Genomic DNA, 21,432 nt, shown 5'->3' on the forward strand with positions numbered 1-21,432 from the left:
GCTGTGTGTTGACAGCACTCTCAGCAGCTAGAGAAATGAGACCATTTCCAAGAAGGAATCTAGGTGTCATGTTTCTGTGTGCACTGCCGGGTGGCTGTGTTCCATATATGGAAGAGTGGGACAAACATCAGGTGGTCAGTAAGACAGACTGTGACAGAGACTGGCTATCTGTTTGCCAATCCTGTTCCTTCTCCCCAAGCATAGAGACATGCTGAATTTGCCAACTATAAAAGCCAGGACTCAAGTCAAGATATATCTGATTCGGTATCTTTTAAGTCATTGTTACTCAAACAATGTCCAGCAGGCCAGCGGCATCAGAAACATCTGAAGTATTGGTTAACATGCACATCCATAGGCAACTTCTGTGAAGACAGAGCAGGCAACATGCCAAGAGAAATACTTCCTTCTTTGAAGTAAATGGCTCAACTTGAGGAGAAAACCCAATAAGCCCTTGCTGGGAACAAACAAGCTACCTAGTGAAAGAAACATCAGGGTAGTGAGGGCAAGAGGGCAGGCCTGATATAGCAAAACAAAAGAAGACATTGATGAAAAAATATAAAAAGAGATTTGGTATACCAGACCAAAAAAGCCAGCACTCTTAAATAGAAAGATTTTAGTGAAAGTAAGATCAGAGAGAAAAAAAATGATAGCTACAGGAGATAATTTCTTTATAGAAGAAAAACAAAATGATATAACAGAAAAAATACTTCATAGTATAATTTTTTAAATGTTGCAGAAGTAAAGGAAGATTTGAGTCGATAGTCATAATCATAGTCATTATGTCACAGAAAAAATTGACACTTGGCACTGGGCACATAGTAGACTCTCAGTAATACTTGTTGGGCTTTTTTATAAATACATTTTACAGCAAGGGTTGCAGTTTCCCTGTGTTTCTTTTTATTTGTTCTCTATACTCCCTAATACACCATTAGGCGCAGCTGTAAGGAAAGCTTAAGCAAGCTGCTGGTTACCTGAGGAAATCAACATGGAAGCCTCACAGTACTCCAGCGGCAATCAGGGGGACTGACTGGCACTACCCAGTCTGCAAAGATACATGTTATCAGCAGTAATGGGATTCAGCCAGTTCACACCTGTTTGGCAGAACCAATAATTTTTTGTTGAGTTTGGTAAACTGGTTGTTAAAATGGCACTTGTAATCAGGTTCTCTCTAAGGTGGGTGCCTGGGCAGCCGCCCAATGTGGAACTCACAAATTTACATTCCTTACTCTTTTTAACATTCATCTGCACAATAGTGCATTCTAAGCGCCAGGCGTCCCTGAACTACAGCCCGGCCCGCGGGCCGCAATTGGCCTCCTAAGGCCATTTATCCAGCTCCCGCTGCACTTCCAGAAGGGGCAACTCTCTCATTGGTGGTCAGTGAGAGGAGCACTGTATGTGGGAGCCCTCAATGGTCTGAGGGACAGTGAACTGGCCCCCTGTGTAAAAAGTTTGGGGACCTCTGAAAAAGAAGCAATATGGAAATATCTTAAATAACAGTTTTATTGTTTTTGTCAGGTATTATTTAATATTTTTTCATTAATATTTTAAAACTTATAATCTAGTTTTGTGTACCTCTTATTGTTCTTATTTAAGTATTAAATGCATGAAATAATAAACTACCTTTCGGTATATCATTATTTTAAACTTAAAACAGTCATTAGGGCAGAGAACTGGTTGTTAAATTATTTAAATCTCACCACTGCGTATAAGGAATTTTTAGTACTGTTTATAATAGTGAAAAAATACAAACAACTTAAATGTTTATTGGTTGATTAAAGAAAGCATTGAACATTCATACAGTGAGTACTGTATAGTAACCAAAACATTGTTGTAGAAGACAATTACATAGAATCATATTCATGAAACATTGTTGAGTGGAAGAAGGCAGATATATAACAAAGGATATACAATTTAATTCAATTTGTTATTAAAAACTATATGTATAAGAGGAAAGCCTCTAAAGCCTTAACCAAAATATTAGATAATGGTTATCTACTTGTGGTAGTGAATAGATGGATTATTTTCTTTTTTCTTTTTTTGTGTCAGAGAGTGACAGATAGACCGACAGACAGACAGGAAGAAGAGAGATGAGCAACATCAACTCATAGTTGTGGCATGATAGCTGTTCATTGATTGCTTTTCATACATGCCTTGATGGGATGAGAGGGCTCCACTTGAGCCAGTGACCCCTTGCTCAAGACAGCGACCTTGAGCTCAAGCTAGCAGCCATGAGGTCATGACTATGATCTCACGCTCAAGCCAGTGACCTCGGGGTTTCTAACCTGGGTTGTCATCATCCCAGATCACCACTCTATTTACTGTGGCACCATCTGGTCAAGTATGAATAGGTGGTTTTAATCATTACTATTGTTATTTAATTTGATGTTTATTTCTGTCTATCTGCACTTTCTAATCTTTCTACAACAAACTGTATTGTTTGATTAGTATGTTTTTTGAAAGATATTTTAAAAACAAAAGAAGAAAAACTATCTGACCCTATTTCTACCTCTACCTCCAATCCCAATTTTACCAGAAACACATTCATTTTCTCAAGTAATCAAATCATTATGTTCACATTTGGTTCATATTAAGAAACTGTCTAAAATCTTACCTTGGAAAATTTGCTATAACTAAAAAGTAACTGCAGACCAAGAGATGTATAGGAATTTAAACTTTGATTGACATTCATAATTTTCTCTCCATTTCCCAGTCTTCTTGTAGGTGGACCAAACCAATGAAGTACTAGAAGAGTCAATTGGGCAAGTGTGGAATTTAGTTTGCTGGATTCCAAGAGAGTGGAGAGCGTGCTATTTGCTTACAATGAAGAAGTATCTATCAATTAAAATTAAATTGTCTTCATCTTAAACAATTTTTGTCTTATTTTCTCCTCTAAAACATGCAATTCAAGAATGAGAATAGCCTTATTGCAGTTTTGATTAAAAAATAATACACAGCCCTGGCCGGTTGGCTCAGCGGTAGAGCGTCGGCCTAGCGTGCGGAGGACCCGGGTTCAATTCCCGGCCAGGGCACACAGGAGAAGCGCCCATTTGCTTCTCCACCCCTCCGCCGCGCTTTCCTCTCTGTCTCTCTCTTCCCCTCCCGCAGCCGAGGCTCCATTGGAGCAAAGATGGCCCGGGCACTGGGGATGGCTCTGTGGCCTCTGCCTCAGGCGCTAGAGTGGCTCTGGTCGCAATATGGCGACGCCCAGGATGGGCAGAGCATCGCCCCCTGGTGGGCAGAGCGTCGCCCCTGGTGGGCGTGCCGGGTGGATCCCGGTCGGGCGCATGCGGGAGTCTGTCTGACTGTCTCTCCCTGTTTCCAGCTTCAGAAAAATGGAAAAAAAAATAATAATAATACACACTTGGCCGGCCAGGTAGCTCAGTTGGTTAGAGTGTCATCTCAATATACCAAGGTTGCAGGTTCAATCTCTGGTCAGGACACATACAAGAATAAACCAGACTGATAAACAAGTAGAACAAAACAGTCTTTCTCACTTTCTGTCTCTCTCTTTCCCTGTCTCTAAAAATAAAAATAAATAAATAAAAAATTTTAAAAGTAATACATGCTTGTTGCAAAATTTAGGAGAAAGAGTACCCCTAATTTTAGAGCCCAGAAGTAAACATTGTTAACATCTTGATATATCTCTTTTCAAACTTTTCTATACTTAACAGTACCAGTTTCCCAAAATATGTTCTATGAAACAATACTGCTGTTTTAACAAATGTTTTGAGACAATAAAGGCTCTGTGGTCAATTAAGTTTTGAGAGATGCTGGATTAAACAAATTTTAAAAATTGGGCTTTTCTATTTTTTAATTGAATTTATAGGATGGCATTGGTTAATAAAATTATATAAGTTTCAGGTGTACAATTCTATAATATATCATCTGTATATTGTGTGTTCACTGAAAGGCAGAAACTGCAGGCTGAAACGAAAATATGAGTCTAGTGTGTTCCAAAAGGAAAATTTATTTTAAAAGTGCTTGGGTGCAAGCGGTCTGAGACCAACAAAGGGTGTCAGCCCCGAGATACAGGAGGGGGGTGTCTGATATAGGGTTGCTGCAGGCATTTGCTAGCATGGGGTTGGGTGCACCTGGACATGTTCAGATTAGCATATCTTGTTTTGTGGCCTTGGTCACTGACTTGACAATGAGCAGGAGGAGGGGATTCACCTGCAGAAACACCTCCTCTGCAAGTTCTGATGTAGCACAGGCCTAATCAGCATGGTCTTGTCTGGTGTCCTTGGTAAATCTTCAAGACAGCCAAGGTCAGAGGTCTTCCAGGAACAGCTGCGTCCTGGACTTTCTGGGCCTGTGGCTAGGCTTTTTATAAACAACTATTGTGATTTAAACTTCCCTAATGGTCAGGTCCCTACCCAGTGTAAGCTTTTCCCTGACATTCCTGAAAAGGTAAACTTTTTGCTACTTTTCGAAGTAAAGGCCAGGAAGCCATTAAGAGAGAGAATAGCAAGCAAATTAACTGCAACCTTACAGTGGGGGATGAGAATGTTCTATTTTGAGCCCTTTCTCCTCCTTTGAGCCTACATTGTTCTCAGGATGGCAGCTGAGTAGCCATTTTATCTATCACTGACCACCCCAAGTCAAGCCTGTTCTATCACCCTTTAGCTCCCGTTTACCCTTTTCTACCTACCCTCACCCTTCTTTCCCCCAGGTAATCACCATACTGTTGTCTGTGTCTATGAGGTTTTTTGTTTTTGTTTTGGGGTGTTTTTTTTGCTTAATCCCTTCACCTTTTTCACCCAGTCCCCCCAACTCCCTCCTTTCTGACAGCTATCAGTCTGTATCTGTATCTATGAGTCTGTTTCTATTTAGTTTGTTTCTTTGTAATAGGACCTCTAAGCCTTTAAAGGCTAATTTAAATCTCTAAGAGAGGGTATAATGTGCAGAATTTTCCAAACAACTTTGAACACAGGATTGAGAAATGCTTACACACACAGTCACAGACACTTGTTCACATACCTACTTTTTCTTTTACCAAATAGTATACAATGCATGCTCTTTTGTCGCTTACTTTTCTCTTCACTATGACATATCATGGATATGTTTCCATGTCAGTAAATATGTTCATACATATGTAGTTTTAAGTGTTGCACAGTATTCCTTGTGATGGATATAACATGCTCTATATAATACTAATTATAGTCATGTGCCATATAATGATGTTTCAGTCAATAACAGACAGCATATACGACAGTTGTTCAATAGATTGTAATGGAGCTGAAAATTTCCTACCACCTAGTGATATGGTAGCTGTTCTAATGCTCTAGCACAAAGCATTACTCATGTGTTTGCTGATGCTGGTGTAAACAAACCTACTGCACTGCCAGTTGTATAAAAATATAGCAGATAGGCCCTGGCTGGTTGGCTCAGCGGTAGAGCATCGGCCTGGCGTGCGGGGTACCCAGGTTCAATTCCCGGCCAGGGCACACAGGAGAGGCGCCCATTTGCTTCTCCACCCCCCCCTTCCTCTCTGTCTCTCTCTTCCCCTCCCGCAGCCGAGGCTCCATTGGAGCAAAGATGGCCCGGGCGCTGGGGATGGCTCCTTGGCCTTTGCCCCAGGCGCTAGAGTGGCTCTGGTCGCAACAGAGCGATGCCTCGGAGGGGCAAAGCATCGCCCCCTGGTGGGCAGAGCGTCGCCCCTGGTGGGCGTGCCGGGTGGATCCCGGTTGGGTGCATGCAGGAGTCTGTCTGACTGTCTCTCCCCGTTTCCAGCTTCAGAAAAATACAAAAATAAATAAATATATATATATATATAGCAGATACAATCATGTACAATAAATAATATTTGATAACAATAATAAACATCCATGTTACTGTTTTATAAATTTACTATACTATAATTTTATCATTACTTTTGAGTATACTCTTTTCACTTATTAAAAAAAAGTTTGCTGTACAACAGTATGCTGTGTTATCCCAGCAGCCACCTCATACGTCTCATCTCTTGATTGTATCATTTCTCTTGTGTTTGATTTAATCCCTTGTTGTTTTCTAGACTAATGTGCTGTACAGGTTTGTATTCTAGGAACAATAAGCTATACCATATAGTCTAGGCGTGTAGTCGGCTGTATCGTCAAGCTTTGTGTAACAATGCAGTCACGTAAAGACACCTTTCTCAGAATGTAATCTCATCCTTCAGCAGTGCCTGACTGTATTTAAGGTGGTAAAATGGATAGAGCATTGACACTGAAGTCCCAGGTTCGAAAGCCCGAGGTCATTGGCTTGAGTGAGGGTTCATTGGGCTTGAATGCAGGTTCACCAGTTAGAGTGTGGTGTTGTCAACTTGAGTGTGGGATCCTAGACATGACCCCATGGTCACTGGTTTCAGCCCAAAGGTCACTGGCTTGAAGCCTAAGGTTGCTGACTTGAGCAAGGGGTCACTGGCTAGGTTGGAATCCCCCAGGCAAGGCACATATGAGAAAGCAATCAATGAACATCTAAGGTGCCACAACTGTGAGTTGATGCTTCTTATCTCTCTCCTTTCCTGTCTGTCTGTCCCACCCCCACACACACAGACTCACACACATAGCTCCATCCATGTTGATGCTTGCAGTAATAGTCCATTTTCATTCACACTGTGTAACATACTATTATATGGAAAGAACTCCACTCATTTAGAGAATCTTCTGTAGAAAAACATTTGTATTGCTTCTGAGTTTTTCTAAGCTATATAAAGCTTTTATAAATATTGTTGCAGGTCTCGGAGTGCACATATTCAATAGTTTTCCTAAAGAATGCACCTTGTGGCCTGACTTGTGATGGTGCAGTGAGTAAAGCATTCAACCTGGAATGCTGAGATTGCAGGTTCGAAACCCTGGGCTTGCCCAGTCAAGGCACATATGGGAAGCAGCTATGAGTTGGTGCTTCCCACTCCTCCCCTCCTCCCTTCTCTCACACACACGCTCCTCACTCTAAAAATCAATAAATAAAATCCTTTTTTTAAATCAAAAAAATAAAAAAAATACACCCTGTGATTGACTTGCTGGGTCAAAGGGTAAGTGCACGCTTCATTTCATTATACAATGCCAGCTTCCCAAAGCAATTGCACCAATTTATACTCCCACCAACAGTAGGAGTTTAATGTTCCCATTATCCCTCATCCTTGAGAACATGCAATATCATTGGTCTTTTAATTTTTTGCCAATCTTATAAATGAGAAATTGTATCTTATTGTTTTCTTATTCTGTACTTCCCTGATAACTGATTAGATTAAAGACCTTTTTCATGTATTTATGGATAATTTGTCTTATGAAATTCCTATTAATGAATTCTGCTCATTTTTCTGAATTATAATTAATTATTGTATGGTGTGAGGTAGTCTAATGGTCTCTTTTTAATGTTCTGAGAAGCAATCCTTTTCCACTCATGAACTTTGAACTAAACTTCTATGCCTAAAGGCAGTTCTGGAAATTGAGCAAAGCAGATACTTGCAATAAATTCCAAGAAGCAATAAATTCCAAGGAGCAAAATCAGATTCTGAGCAATAAGCACCCGGAACTGGAACTGGCTGACCAATAAAAGGCATGGAAATGTTGAAAAAAGACAGGCTGTATGACCACCCATTCTCTGAGTCAGCCAACTTGCTTTCCCAGTACTTTTCCACCCTGAACTTTTTCTTCAGTAAAAAAAAGCTTTAACTAAATTTTGCTCAAAGAGTCACCGTCTCTGGATAAAGTGTTTGCCTTCACCTCTAACCAGTCTAAGTTCCTGTTTTGATAATATGGCTCCCCAATATGCTCAGTAGCACTTAGTGCAAGTCTCTTTTCCCTACTGCTCTACCACCTGTCATGTTATCAAGAATCTAAATATGCATAAATCTGCTTCTAGTCTCTCTTCTGTTCCACTGGTCTATTTGTCTAATTCTCTGCCTATAGCACACTCTCTTAATTACAGGTCTTGTCACTTAGAAGGCAGGTCTTCCCACCTTGTTCTTCTAGAATGCTTTGACTGTTTTTGTTTACAATTCCACACATATTTTAAAATTAGATTGTCAAGTTTCACAAAACATACATGTTGATATTTTTATTGTAATTGCATTGAATCTACAGCTAAATGTGGAGAAATGACAACTTCATAAAACTGTGTCTTCCAAATCACAAACATGGCTTATCTCTTCATTTTTTAACTTTTCTTTAATGGATTCCAATAGAGTTTTGTAATTCTCTTCATATAATCTATATAGACAGATTTAGTCCTAGGTATTTGATCATTTTAGATGTTATAATGAATAGTATTTTTAAGTTACATTTTCTGTGGGTTGCTGGAGTACAGAAATGCAATTAACTTCTGTATCATGATTATAACCAGCAACCTTACTAATAGTGCTTATAATTTTAATAATTTATCTGCAGATTTTAAAATATTCTGCAAAGAGAAGTATCAGAAGATAATAATTTTGTTTTATCTTTCCCAATCTTCATATCTTTATACTTTTATTTTACCTTACTGTGCTGGGTAAGACTCACACTACAATGTAAAAAAAAAAGTGGTTACAAAGACATTCTTGTCTTGTTCAAAATCTTAAAGGAAATGCATTCGGCTTTCACCACTAAGCTATTTTTTTGTAGAGTTTTTTACAAATAACTTTTAAAACTCAGATTAAGGATACTTTTTTCTATGCCTTGTTTGTTTAAAACATTGTTTAGCCTGACCGGGTGGTGGCGCAGTGGGAGGCCGAGGACCCAGGTTCGAGACCCCGAGGTTCCCAGCTTGAGTGCGGGCTCATCTGGTTTGAGCAAAAGCTCACCAGCTTGGACCCAGGGTCGCTAGCTCAAGCAAGGGGTTACTTGGTCTGCTGAAGGCCCGCAGTCAAGGCACATATAAGAAAGCAATCAATGAACAACTAAGATGCCGCAATGCGGAACAAAAAACTAATGATTGATGCTTCTCATCTCTCCATTCCTGTCTGTCTGTCCCTCTCTCTGACTCTCTCTCTGTCTCTGTCAAAAAAAAATTTTTTTTTACAAACATGAATAAATGTTTAATTACACTAAACATTTTTTACCTAGTGAGATAATAAGATTTTCCCCATTAATATGTTAATGTGGTAAATTGGATTAATAAATTTTCTTTTTTTTTTTCATTTTTTCATTTTTCTGAAGCTGGAAACGGGGAGAGACAGTCAGACAGACTCCCACATGCGCCCGACCGGGATCCACCCGGCACGCCCACCAGGGCGACGCTCTGCCCACCAGGGGGCGATGCTCTGCCCATCCTGGGCGTCGCCATATTGCGACCAGAGCCACTCTAGCACCTGAGGCAGAGGCCACAGAGCCATCCCCAGCGCCCAGGCCATCTCTGCTCCAATGGAGCCTTGGCTGCGGGAGGGGAAGAGAGAGACAGAGAGGAAAGCACGGCGGAGGGGTGGAGAAGCAAATGGGCGCTTCTCCTGTGTGCCCTGGCCGGGAATCAAACCCGGGTCCTCCGCACGCTAGGCCGACGCTCTACCGCTGAGCCAACCGGCCAGGGCCAATAAATTTTCTAATGTTAAGCTAATCTTGATTCCAATAGCTGAAATTTTTGGCCCTATTTTATTATCTGCAGTTTCAACTGGATCTCTCTCACGGGACCTTGTTTCCTTGTTTGTATGTAATAATTTTTTTTTTAATCTGTGAGCTGCACATTTTGGGGGACATTTATGTGTAGAAATGAAGGTTGGTATTAATAAAGACTTCTCCAGAAAGTTTTTGTGTTTCTTCCAGGTACCTTAGGGCTCTGTTGGTAAAAAAATTACTTAAAGTTAAATTATCCACTTAATATTTGTCAGGCTACCCTGGTACTGTGACTTTGAGCTATCAACCTGTGCAAGGGCCAGTCTGTATTTATAAAATCTTAAGGGAGATTTTTTTCTTAGTCTTTTGTGATAGATTCAATTAGTAGTCCTGCAGAAAATAGGTTAGTGGTTACCAGGGGCCAGGGGAAGGAGGTTAGGGAGTGACTGATGATGGGTATTGGGTTTCCTTTGGAGGTATTAAAAATGTTCTGAAATTAAGTAGTGCTGATGGTTGCACAACTCTGTGATTATACTAAAAACCACTTGAATTGTTCACTTTAAATGGGTGAATTTTATGGAAAGAAAGAGAAATTATTTTTTAAGTATTGACATCACTCACTAGAGTTTCTTAACATATAAAAATGGGGAAATTGAACCCAACTTTATATCCCTCAAACTCAGTCTGAACAGACTCATGGCAGCTCTGGTTCCTACCACTTCTGGACTCAGCCCTGAACTATATGGCATGTGGGATCTGACTCCCTAGTGACAGCCAGGACCAAGGTAGCATAACTCAGAGATGTGGGGAAATTAACACCCAGTTGAGTGAACTTTGATCAGTGAGAGAGATGAGATCAAAACCTGCTAGCAGGTCAATTCCTTTCCTTTCCTTGACAGTTTTGCTTCAGGTTTTGTTTTCCTATGAATCCAGAAAGCAATCTTGTCTTGGGCCAGTCCTCAAAGGAGGCCTGTTTCATGGGGTTTGGGGGAAATAAAGAATGGTTTAGCTCATGGCCCTGGCCGGTTGGCTCAGCAGGAGAGCATTGGCCCGGGTGTGGAAGTCACAGGTTTGATTCCTGGTCAGGGCACACAGGAGAGGCAACCATTTGCTTCTCCCCTTCCTCCTTCTCTCTCTTTCTCTTCCCTTCCAGAATCCATGGCTCACTTAATTGGAGCATGTTACCCCGGGCACTGAGGATGGCTTCTTGAAACCCCTGTCTTAAGTGCGAAAAACAATTCAGTTGCAAGTATGGCCCCAGATTGGCATAGCATTGACCCCAGATGGAGGTTGCCAGGTGGAACCCTGTTGGGATGCATGCGGGAGTCTATCTCTGTATCTCCCCTACTCTCACTTAAAAATAAGTAAATAAATAAAAAATAAACAGCAAGAATGGTTTAGCTCAGGAGAAGGAGCAAAAGCATGCACACTACTGGTTCTCTTCCTGTCCAAACAAGGCAGCTCTGGTACAGAATATTTGGTATGTGCATAGAGAAAGACTTGGGAGATTACCTACCAAACCTGAGAAGGTTGTCTCTTCTGGGGAGTGGGAAGGAGTAAAGGAAGGATTTTTCTCTATTTTATATATTTATGTATCTCTGATTTGTTTTCTTCTTGTTTCAATAATATTTTATTGTGTTAATATACCAAAGTTAATGGGCATTTGAGTTACTTACAGGTTTTTGCTATTAACAAAACTATGTTTATGAATTTTGGCGTACACGTCCCTTGTTGTGCATATTTAAGAACTTCTCTTGAAGGGTAGATACTGTTTAATTTTATGAGATAATAGACAACTGGCATGACCTGTGGTGGCACAGTGGATAAAGCATGAACCTAGAATGCTGGGGTTGCCAGTGCAAAGCCCTAGGCTTGCCCAGTCAAGGCACACATGAGAAGCAACTATGAGTTAATGCTTCCCGTTCTTTCCCACCATCACCCTGCTTCTCTCTCTCTCTTCTCTCTAAAATTAATAAAATATTTTTTAAAAGAGAGATAATGGAGAACTGTTTTTCTGTTAATACTAATTTTTATTCCCATAAGCAATGTTCAGGACCTCATATGGATTCACATCTTCTCCAACAGTTGATATTGTTAGACCTTTTAATTTTTGAAAATTGAATGGGTGTACAGTAACATTTCATTGTAGTCTTGATTTGCATTTCCCTTATCATTAATGTGGTAGAATAGCTGTTCATATACTTATTGGACATATGTGTTTCTCTATCTATGAAATGTTTATTCATGATATTTATCATTTTTCTACTGGACTGTTTGTGATTTTCTTTTTAATCTGTATACACATATATATGTATATACATTCATAATAACAATCCTTTGTCACTTGTGTGTATTGAAAATATTTTCGCCTAATGCACACCTGGGTTGGTTTTTTGTTATTGGGTTGTTTTTTTGCTTTTTGTTTTGTTTTTTGATGAGTAAAAGTTCTTAATGTTAATGAAATCAGTTATCAATATTCTGTTTTATCAATGTTTTGTCTGCACTGTTTAGTAAATATTTTTCTGTCCCAAAGTCTAAAAGTTCTTTGTTGATGTTTTCTGTCAAGCGCTTTAAAGTTGTGTTTATGACATAACATATATTTTGGAGGTGAAGGATATGTTTATTACCTTAATTGTGGTAACACAGTATATTCATATGCCAAACCCATCAAATTGTATACATTAACTCTGTGTGGATAGTTTTTGTATACCAATTTTACCTCAAAAAAACTGGAAAAAGAAAAAGGCCAAGGAGAGAAAATATTATTTACCTAAATAAGTTGCTTGATTAATTGCATATTTTTAAATAAGTGTACTTCCTATATATGTAAGCTTACGTGCTCAAATTAAGAGTTTTAGTGAGAGATTAAATGATATAAAGTTCTCTGTCCTGTATACAAAACTATAGGTAAAATTTACTGGAAAGGCCTTGACTGGGTAGGTCAGTTGGTTAGAGCATCATCCCCATATGACAAGGTTGCAGGTTTATCTCCCCTCACGGCACACACAAGAATAAACCAATGAGTGCATAAATAAGTGGAACAAAGTAGTACTTCTCTCTTTCTTTGCTTTCCTCTCTGTTTCTAATATCTATAAATAAAAAATATTTTAGATTTGTTGGAAGATTATTATAAAGTTGTAAAGTTTATGACAGTTAAGTCCTTCATCTACCTGGAATAGTGTGTGTGTGTGTATGTGTGTGTGTGCGCGCGTGTGTGTGTACGACATGAAGGAGGGTTACAATTTCATCTCTTTCGGTATAAATATTTTCCAGCTTCACTTAATGAAAAGTCTCTCTTTACGTACCTAGAATGCCACCTTTATCATATACCACAGTTCCACACATGCAAGGGTATGTTTCTGTGTTCTTTATCTGTTCCTTTGCTCAGTCTATAGTTGCACTAATATCACACTCTTCATTTTTATCGTTCCCTCACTCTTTTGTGCCTTCTACAGCTCCGTTTGAGTAATCTTGGGGAAGTGAGCTATCAATCATGTGCACTCAGCCTCTTAAGCAGGCAAAAGTGGACGATCTGGCTTCAAACTCTTGCCCTTGGATTTCCTCCTATTGATTTACTGAAAGATCCAAATAAAATTACATAGAGTAATGAACTGCTTTCAATACTGTGAGGTTACTAGCTTGGTGTAAAGGGGACCAGGGTTTTATAAGGTGAGAAAGTATCTACAAATGGTGAACAGCCCTGAGCCCCGCTAAGCACAGTTAAATTTTTTGTTGTTGTTTTAACAACACTAAGGCGTTAGGATGCTAAAGAATCATGCTCTGGGATTCCTAAGGAATGTCGTCTCCCTCCGCTTCCACTGAGCTCTCAAAAATGTTGTGGCATTAGCAGAAGGTGTGGCCTAAGATAGGTAAAAGCACTTTGTTTTGGGAGGCAATCAGGTCTTTCATCATTGAACAGTAATGTATATGTGCTGCCAAAGCGAGCACTGAACAGCAATATAAATGGCAGAGAATCCCCAGCACAGGAGCCTTAAAGGCATTTTCACATCGTCTTGTACCCGCACCCATTTATGGACACAGCCTGGAGTCAAAAGGGAAACAGGCGCAGCCCCTACTTTCTTGCCTGCTACCCCCACGCACTCGGCCGGGGTGTGATCTGTGCGCTCAACCAGCCCGAGGCTGGGGGCCCCTGCGCTGTTTTAGAGCTGTTTCTCTCGCTTCTCCCCAGCCTCTCTGGGATTCAGCCACAGGCGCCTTGCCAAGGGCTGCGCCTCCTCGCGGTCCCCTGGAGCCCAAAGCCGTGCGCCGCGGGGCCGGGCGTGGGCGGCCCAGGGGCGGGGCGATGGTGGCAGTGGGCCGGGCGCCTGTGGGGTGGAGACTGGCCCAGCCGCACCGCCTCCGCCGCGTCCGCCGCCTCTGCCTCCTTCACCTCCCCCGCCGCCCTCGCTGCCCCGCAGGCACCCTGCCCTCTCTCACGTCAGCTTCTGCCTCTGAGTCCCCGCGTCTCCGCGTCTCCGCGTCCGGGCTCCCGCAAGATGACACTCAAGGCGAGCGAGGGCGAGAGTGGGGGCGGCATGCGTACTGCACTCTCCGACCTCTACCTGGAGCACTTGCTGCAGAAGCGCAGCCGGCCGGAGGTGAGCGGCCCCGTGGGTCCCCAGGGCGCAAGGTGCGGAGCCAGGACTCTCCGCACCGCCGGCTCCGGGGCCTCTTCGGTCTGCGGCCCTGTCCCTGGGGGCCTGACCTCGGGGGTCCTGTCTCCCGGGGAAAGGCCGCGGCTACCAGCAGCTTGTGTGGCGTTTTGGGTGCGGTGAGTGGTTGCCAACAGCAACCCTTCTAGGTGGGAATTAGGAGAGGCCCAGGCCCGGACAGAGTGCTTCTTAAGGTCGAGGGAAACTTGTTCGTGGACGTTCATCAGGGTACCAGAAAGACTTTAAGGAGCAGATCCAAGAGTAGATCTAATTCGTGTTGTGTTTGGTCAGCAGAAAGGGTTGTAAAAGCCAACTCTGGCTCTGAAGTGCTCACTCACTGTCCCTCTGCACTTCGGCAGGACCCCTTGTGCAGTGTGCAAATGGGTATTTGTGGGTGAACAAGGAGAGCATGGGTTTCAGAGGTAATTCTTCCCTGCAGATTCCTGTGATACCTGTAAATACCTGTTAACTTCTATGCCCACGTAGAAGGTTGATCATTTTCTTATTTCTCACAGTTCTGGGTGTAAGTTGTACCAGCAAGGTAAGGTTGTCCCGCAAGGTCTGTCAAGCAGGGTTGCAGCCACCAGAATGCTCACTCCTTCACTCATCTGGAGGCTGAGGCTGGCTGTCATTTGGAGCCATCAGCCAGAAGACATTCCAGTGGCCCTTCTATATGGCCTGGCCTTCCTCTCAGCATGGTGGCTAGGTACTAGTGAATGTCCAGATAGAGAGAGACAGAATCCAACTGAGTGCTGGCTCCTTTCACTCAGCATAACGTGAGCCCTATCTATAATTCCATAACCAGACCTACTGTAAACTTTATGGGCAGGTTAAGAGATTGTCTTCCTTTTTTAAAAGAGACCCTATCACTACAAGAGTTATGTTGTTGCCTGACCAGGCGGTTTCTCAGTGGGTAGAGCATCCGCCTGGGACTACCCAGGCTCGAGGCCCTGAGGTCACTGGCTTGAGCGCAGGCTCACCAGCTTGAGCACTGGGTCGCTCACTTGAGTATGAGATCATGGACATGACCCCATGGTTGCTGGCTTGAGCCCAAAGGTTGCTGTCTTGAGCCCAGAGGTCGCTGGCTTGAAGCCCAAGGTCGCTGGCTTGAAGCCCAAGGTCGCTGGCTTGAGCAAGGGGTCACTGGCTTGTCTGAACCCCCCCACCCCCATCAGGGCACATATGAGAAAGCAATCAATGAACAACTAGGGTGCTGCAATTATGTGTTGATGCTTCTCATCTCTCTCCATGTCTCTGTTTGTGTGTGTGTGTGTGTGTGTGTGTGTGTGTCAAGAAAAAAAAGTTATGTTGTGGGTGCAATGTCTGAGTAAACAGCAGTTTTTGTGGAGGTGTGAGTTTATTCTAAAATACTGGATATGTTCTATGGGTTAGCCCATTTGTTTTGCTTTAATTATTAAAGGATTTGAAGAAGGTGAAATATGAAAACTTACTAAATCCTTGCATGAAATAGTATCCAGATCTGCCAAGGTATGGACATTGGAGGGAGGATCTCCATGTAATTACAGATAACTTGACCCCACAGACGTGCTGATTCTTATCTTTTGAGGTTCACCTTGTCTTTGGGGCTCTTAACCAGTCTTTACTACCAACATTAGGCTCTGCTTCTTACTTGCCGTGTGGCCTTGGGCAAGCTGCTGAAGCTCTCTGTGCCTTAGGTTTTTCATTTCTGTAAAATGAACCTTCTTGGAGGGTTGTCGTGGTGTTTACCTGAGGTAATGCTTGTCAGGCACTTCAAACTGCCGGGTACATTGAACAACAGCACTGGGACATCCATTCAGGCATCCCCAAACTACAGCCCACGGGCCGGGCCGCATGAGGCCCCTGAGGCCATTTATCCGGCCCCTCCGGAAGGGGCACCTCTTTCATTGGTGGTCAGTGAGAGGAGCACTGTATGTGGCGGCCTTCCAACGGTCTGAGGGACAGTGAACTGGCCCTCTGTGTAAAAAGTTTGGGGACCCCTGCGTGAAAGCTGCCTGCCTGTCCAGTAGCAGTCAACACATTTTCCTACCCTGGCAAGAAGCAGGAAAACCTTATGCAGAAGTTTTTGGCTTTAATGAAATTCATAAAATTATGTTGCTGAAGGCTTCATTTAAGGGGATTGCTTTGTATAAAACTTTGAAAGACTCAAAACTCAAAGCTTTGAAACCAGAAAATATCCAAGTTTGTGCTGCCTCTCATCAATTCAGAGACACAGATTGATTCTTTTTTTTTTTTTTTTTTTTGCTAGACGGAAACAGACAGAAAGGGAGAGAGATGAAAAGTATCAACTCATAGCTGCAGCACCTTAGTTGTTCATTGATTGCTTTTCATATGCGTGGGGGGCGGGCTCAAGCTGAGCCAGTGACCCCTTGCTAAGGTCAACGATCTTGGACTTCAAGCCAGGGACCTTTGTGCTCAAGCCACTGACCCCTCACTCAAGCTGTATGGGCCCACACTCAAGCTGGCAACCTCAGGGTTTTGAACCTGGGACCTGAGTGTCCTAGTTCCATGCTCTGTCCACTGCGCCACCAGTGGTCAGGCCAGAAATTGAATCTTTATGGGCACTTTATTCAGATGGCCAGCCATCTGGGGAGGTGGGGATACATTTCCAAATCATCTCAACCCCCTATCCCCAGCCAACCCTTTTATAGGGAGAAGGGTGGGTAGTTAATGAGATTGTAGAGAAAGTTCATAGAGGGCATACAGTCCTTGTAATACAAAGGCTTTGCTTGCAGTCCCCTGGGCACAAAGGCAGATCATTCGCAGGTCTCCTTAAGTCCTGTAGTCCTATTCACGTATCCCAGTTCTAGGAACGAAGCTTTTACTTGCATTAACCATTATGCCCACTGACTATAACCAAAGCCACCATTACTCAAGCTAAAATTGTAACTCTTGAGTTCCCCCTATTGGTTTCACTTTTAACGGTAGTCCACATCTAATATTGAAAAAATACTGTCAAATGATCATTTTGCAATGAGTTTGAACTGTGGCCTGTCTTCCATATTTAATTATAGTTCCTTCCTTGGAGAAATTAATTTTGTCAGTTCTCTCTGGCCTTATTCTTTACAATAGTATCTATTAGTACACATAAAATTGATTGTAAATTTATTTATTTACAGCTTCACAGCACTATGCTACTCTTGCCTCTGTGTCCTTACTTAGTTACTTTGTAGCCTCAGCACCATAAGTATTATTAGGTCAGAATTAATGATGACCACTGTGGAGTAATGCTGCATCTGATGGCCTAAGAATGGATAGAAAGGTCTTCTTAGTGGAAACTCACCTACGTCTGATTTGTTAGTCCGTTTTTTGATGTGGGTTAGGCCTGAATGAATTTTCAGGGATTCTTGACCTAGTTAAAGCCAGGTTATGGGAAAAGTACTGCTTTAAATAATACTTAAGACAAAAGTATTAGTAGGACAATCAAGCCACTGACCCCTCACTCAAGCTGTATGGGCCTTTCTGTGAAAGACTCAGACTCCTACAGCTTCACAGCACACAGATTGATTCTTTTTCCTTTTTTTTTTTGCTAGAGGGAAACAGACAGAAAGGGAGAGAGATGAAAAGTATCAACTCAATACTTTGAGTTGAGATTGTAGACAAAGTTCATAGAGGGCATACAGTCCTTGTCATACAAAGGCTTTGCTTGCAGTCCCCTGGGCACAAAGGCAGATCATTCCCAGGTCTCCTTAAGTCCTGTAGTTAGTCACTCAGGCCTAACCCACATCAAAAAATGGACTAACAACTAAAATAAAGTGTAGTTTTCGCCTGACCTGTGGTGGTGCAGTGGATAAAGCGTCGACCTGGAAATGCTGAGGTCACCGGTTCGAAACCCTGGGCTTGCCTGGTCAAGGCACATATGGGAGTTGATGCTTCCAGCTCCAACCCCCCTTCTCTCTCTGTCTCTCTCCTCTCTCTCTCTGTCTCTCCCTGTCCTCTCTAAAAAAATGAATAAATAAAAAAAAATTTTAAAAAAAGTGTAGTTTTCAAATTATTTAGTCCTCTCCCCACTTTCCCAGTACAAGGTATGATCTCAGCCTGTGTGACTCCTTCCCTTCCAGGAACTCTCTGACTGCCTTTCGAAACTAAAGGGCTGGGTGTACCTTGCAGATAAGAATCTGGTGTCTTTGTGACCACTTGGAGGCTAAGTAGGTTAAAGTTTTATCATGTAAATTCTGTCAATATTTTAAATGAAAGATAACCCTTTTTCTAACTCATTTGTTCTCTGACACTGAATTTGATATTCCAGGTCAAGATAATTTACCTTAAATTAGGGTTTTTTCTGACCTTGGCATTATTGATATTTGAGTCTGGCAATTCTTTGTTGTGAAAAGTATTACCTGCCCCTCTCCCTAGCTTTGACAATCAAAAATGTCTTGAGATATTGTGAAATGTACCCTGGGGTAAGGAAGACTAAATCAGTTGACATTTCATTGGTATAGAGCAGGGGTCGAGAACTTATGGCTTGCGAGGCAGATGTGGCTCTTTTGATGGCTGTATCTGGCTCGCAGACAAGCTTTAAGAAAAAAATAATGTTAAAAATATAAAACATTCTCATGTATTACAATCCATTCATTTCTTACCTCTCATGTTCATGGTTGCGGGCGACTAGAGCCAATCACAGCTGTCCTCCGGGACAACACCAAATTTTTTTTTATTTTTTTTAGAGAGACAGAGAGAGAGTCAGAGAGAGGGATGGACAGGGACAGACAGACAGGAACGGAGAGATGAGAAGCATCAGTCATTAGTTTTTCGTTGCGCATTGTGACACCTTAGTTGTTCATTGATTGCTTTCTCATATGTGCCTTGACCGCGGGCCTTCAGCAGACCGAGTAACCCCTTGCTCGAGCCAGCAACCTTGGGTCCAAGCTGGTGAGCTTTTGCTCAAACCAGATGAGCCCACGCTCAGGCTGGCGACCTCAGGGTCTCGAACCTGGGTCCTCGGCCTCCCAGTCCGACGCTGTATCCACTGCGCCACACCTGGTCAGGCAACGCCAAATTTTTGTTGGATAATGCGTAACGTACACGGGTCATTGTATGACTCTCACAGAATTACATTTTAAAATATGTGGAATTCATGGCTCTCTCAGCCAAAAAGATTCCCGATCCCTGGTGTAGAGATTGTCCCTAAGCAGTAACTTGCTCAAAACTTTCAGTGTTGCTAAAAAAGGAGGACTCTGGGTGTGGGGTATAGAAAGGCAAGAGGGCATTTTCAAAAGCAGCTGTGGGGAGGGGCAGGGGATGGGGAACAGGAAGAAAGCTCTGAATTAGGGAACCAGAATACAACTTTCGTAATATGGAAATTTTACTTTCTGATTCTTCACTTCCCCCCCCCCTTCATATAAAGAAATATACATGAACAAAATACATTTTTTTTTTTTTTTTTTTTTGCTAAGAAGCCACCTATCTGCAAGGCCTTTTCCGGACATGCAGTTTAAAATTGCAAACCCCCTTGCCCCATTTCTGGGTTATTTTCCTCCATCGCACTTTGGCTATTCTGTCTAATAATGCACAGAATGTTTAGGGGTTGAAGCTGCCCACTGGAATGCCCACTTTGTGAGCACAGTGTCTCATCTCTTACTCTTTGCTATATCTCAAGCACCTGGATAAATCTTCCTTAGATAAGTACTAATATTCTCATGGGGATTTGAACTCCCACAGGGCTCAGCTTGCCCAAGCAGTGTGGAGAAAAGGCCCTCAATGCTTGGACCCCAAGGGAGGAGCTCTGGTAGGAATGAACTTCTGTTAATACCCTTTTGTGACCCTAACATAAAAGCCACCTCTGTGCCGCACATTTTGGGAGGTGCTGTACCTGCATTCTCTCCTTTGACCCTCATAAACTCTGAAGGCTATGCCCTTAATTTAAGTCCTAAGAGTTTGAAACTTACTAGTCCTTTAACTTCAGACAATTTTCTAAACCATTTCACACGAAATGGGGATGAGGGTTTCACTGATGATGTATATACACCAGGGGTCCCCAAACTAAGGCCTGCGGACCACATGTGGCCCCCTGAGGCCATTTATTCGGCCCTCGCAGCACTTCCGGAAGGGGCATCTCTTTCATTGGTGGTCAGTGAGAGGAGCATAGTTCCCATTGAAATACTGGTCAGTTTGTTGATTTAAATTTACTTGTTCTTTATTTTAAATATTGTATTTGTTCCCGTTTTGTTTTTTACTTTAAAATAAGATATGTACAGTGTGCATAGGGATTTGTTCATAGTTTTTTTTTTATAGTCCGGCCCTCCAACGGTCTGAGAGACAGTGAACTGGCCCCCTGTGTAAAAAGTTTGGGGAGCCCTGGCCGGTTGGCTCAGCGGTAGAGCGTCGGCCTAGCGTGCGGAGGGCCCGGGTTCGATTCCCGGCCAGGGCACATAGGAGAAGCGCCCATCTGCTTCTCCACCCCTCCCCCTCTCCTTCCTCTCTGTCTCTCTCTTCCCCTCCTGCAGCCAAGGCTCCATTGGAGCAAAGATGGCCCGGGCGCTGGGCATGGCTCTGTGGCCTCTGCCTCAGGCGCTAGAGTGGCTCTGGTCGCAATATGGCGACGCCCAGGATGGGCAGAGCATCGCCCCCTGGGGGGCAGAGCACCGCCCCTGGTGGGCGTGCCGGGTGGATCCCGGTCGGGCGCATGCGGGAGTCTGTCTGACTGTCTCTCCCTGTTTCCAGCTTCAGAAAAATGAAGAAAAAAAAAAAAAAGTTTGGGGACCCCTGATATACACAGTCTGGCTGCTGGTGTAATGGCAGTATCAGGCTTTGCAGTCTGCTGTTTCTTTCTGTGTTGTTTCCTGTTTTCCTTCAGTGGAAAGAGAAGCCTTTGCCTGTGTACATAGTACACTGGGTGGATAAAGCACACTGGGAAAAGATCTTTAGAGACTTGGCCTTTGGATTGATGTATGTGTTCTCAGATGGATTTACTGCCTGAGAAACAATGCACCTAGTTAATGTGTAATTTTTAAGACTGTAGTTGCCAGAAAGTCCTGACTCTTAGGTCTTTTTCTATCCCCCAACCTCTTTTCCCTAGCTCTTGGTCATTAGTGGTTTAAACAGTGCTAATCTCTTTCTAATGCTCTTAGTTTTCTCATAGTTTGTCTTGTTTTTTGGATTTGTTTTTTCCAAAGTGGAATAGGATCTGTTTAGGGCAAAGAGTGGGGTGTTGGCATACCCTTAGGCCCCGGGTTGTGGGAGGCTTGCAGCTGTTGTGGGCAGTTCACAGAGTCTGCTCTCTTTGGTGATCATTCATCTTCTTGGTCTGGGCCTTCTCCCGAGTCTTTGTG

At 42.8% G+C, this 21,432-nt stretch overlaps 1 protein-coding gene across 1 annotated transcript in view; it reads left to right on the forward strand.

Moving 5' to 3' along the window:
* Positions 1–13,884: 13,884 nt before the first annotated feature.
* MPP1 (MAGUK p55 scaffold protein 1) overlaps positions 13,885–21,432 on the forward strand; it is a 54,807-nt gene continuing 47,259 nt past the window's right edge. The window contains exon 1 of the mRNA XM_066248777.1: positions 13,885–14,107. Coding sequence (XP_066104874.1) covers positions 14,006–14,107 — 102 coding nt within the window. The 5' untranslated portion in view covers positions 13,885–14,005. The remainder of the gene's footprint in view (positions 14,108–21,432) is intronic.

The sequence above is a fragment of the Saccopteryx bilineata genome, chromosome X (genome assembly GCF_036850765.1).
Source record: "Saccopteryx bilineata isolate mSacBil1 chromosome X, mSacBil1_pri_phased_curated, whole genome shotgun sequence".
NCBI lineage: Eukaryota > Metazoa > Chordata > Mammalia > Chiroptera > Emballonuridae > Saccopteryx > Saccopteryx bilineata.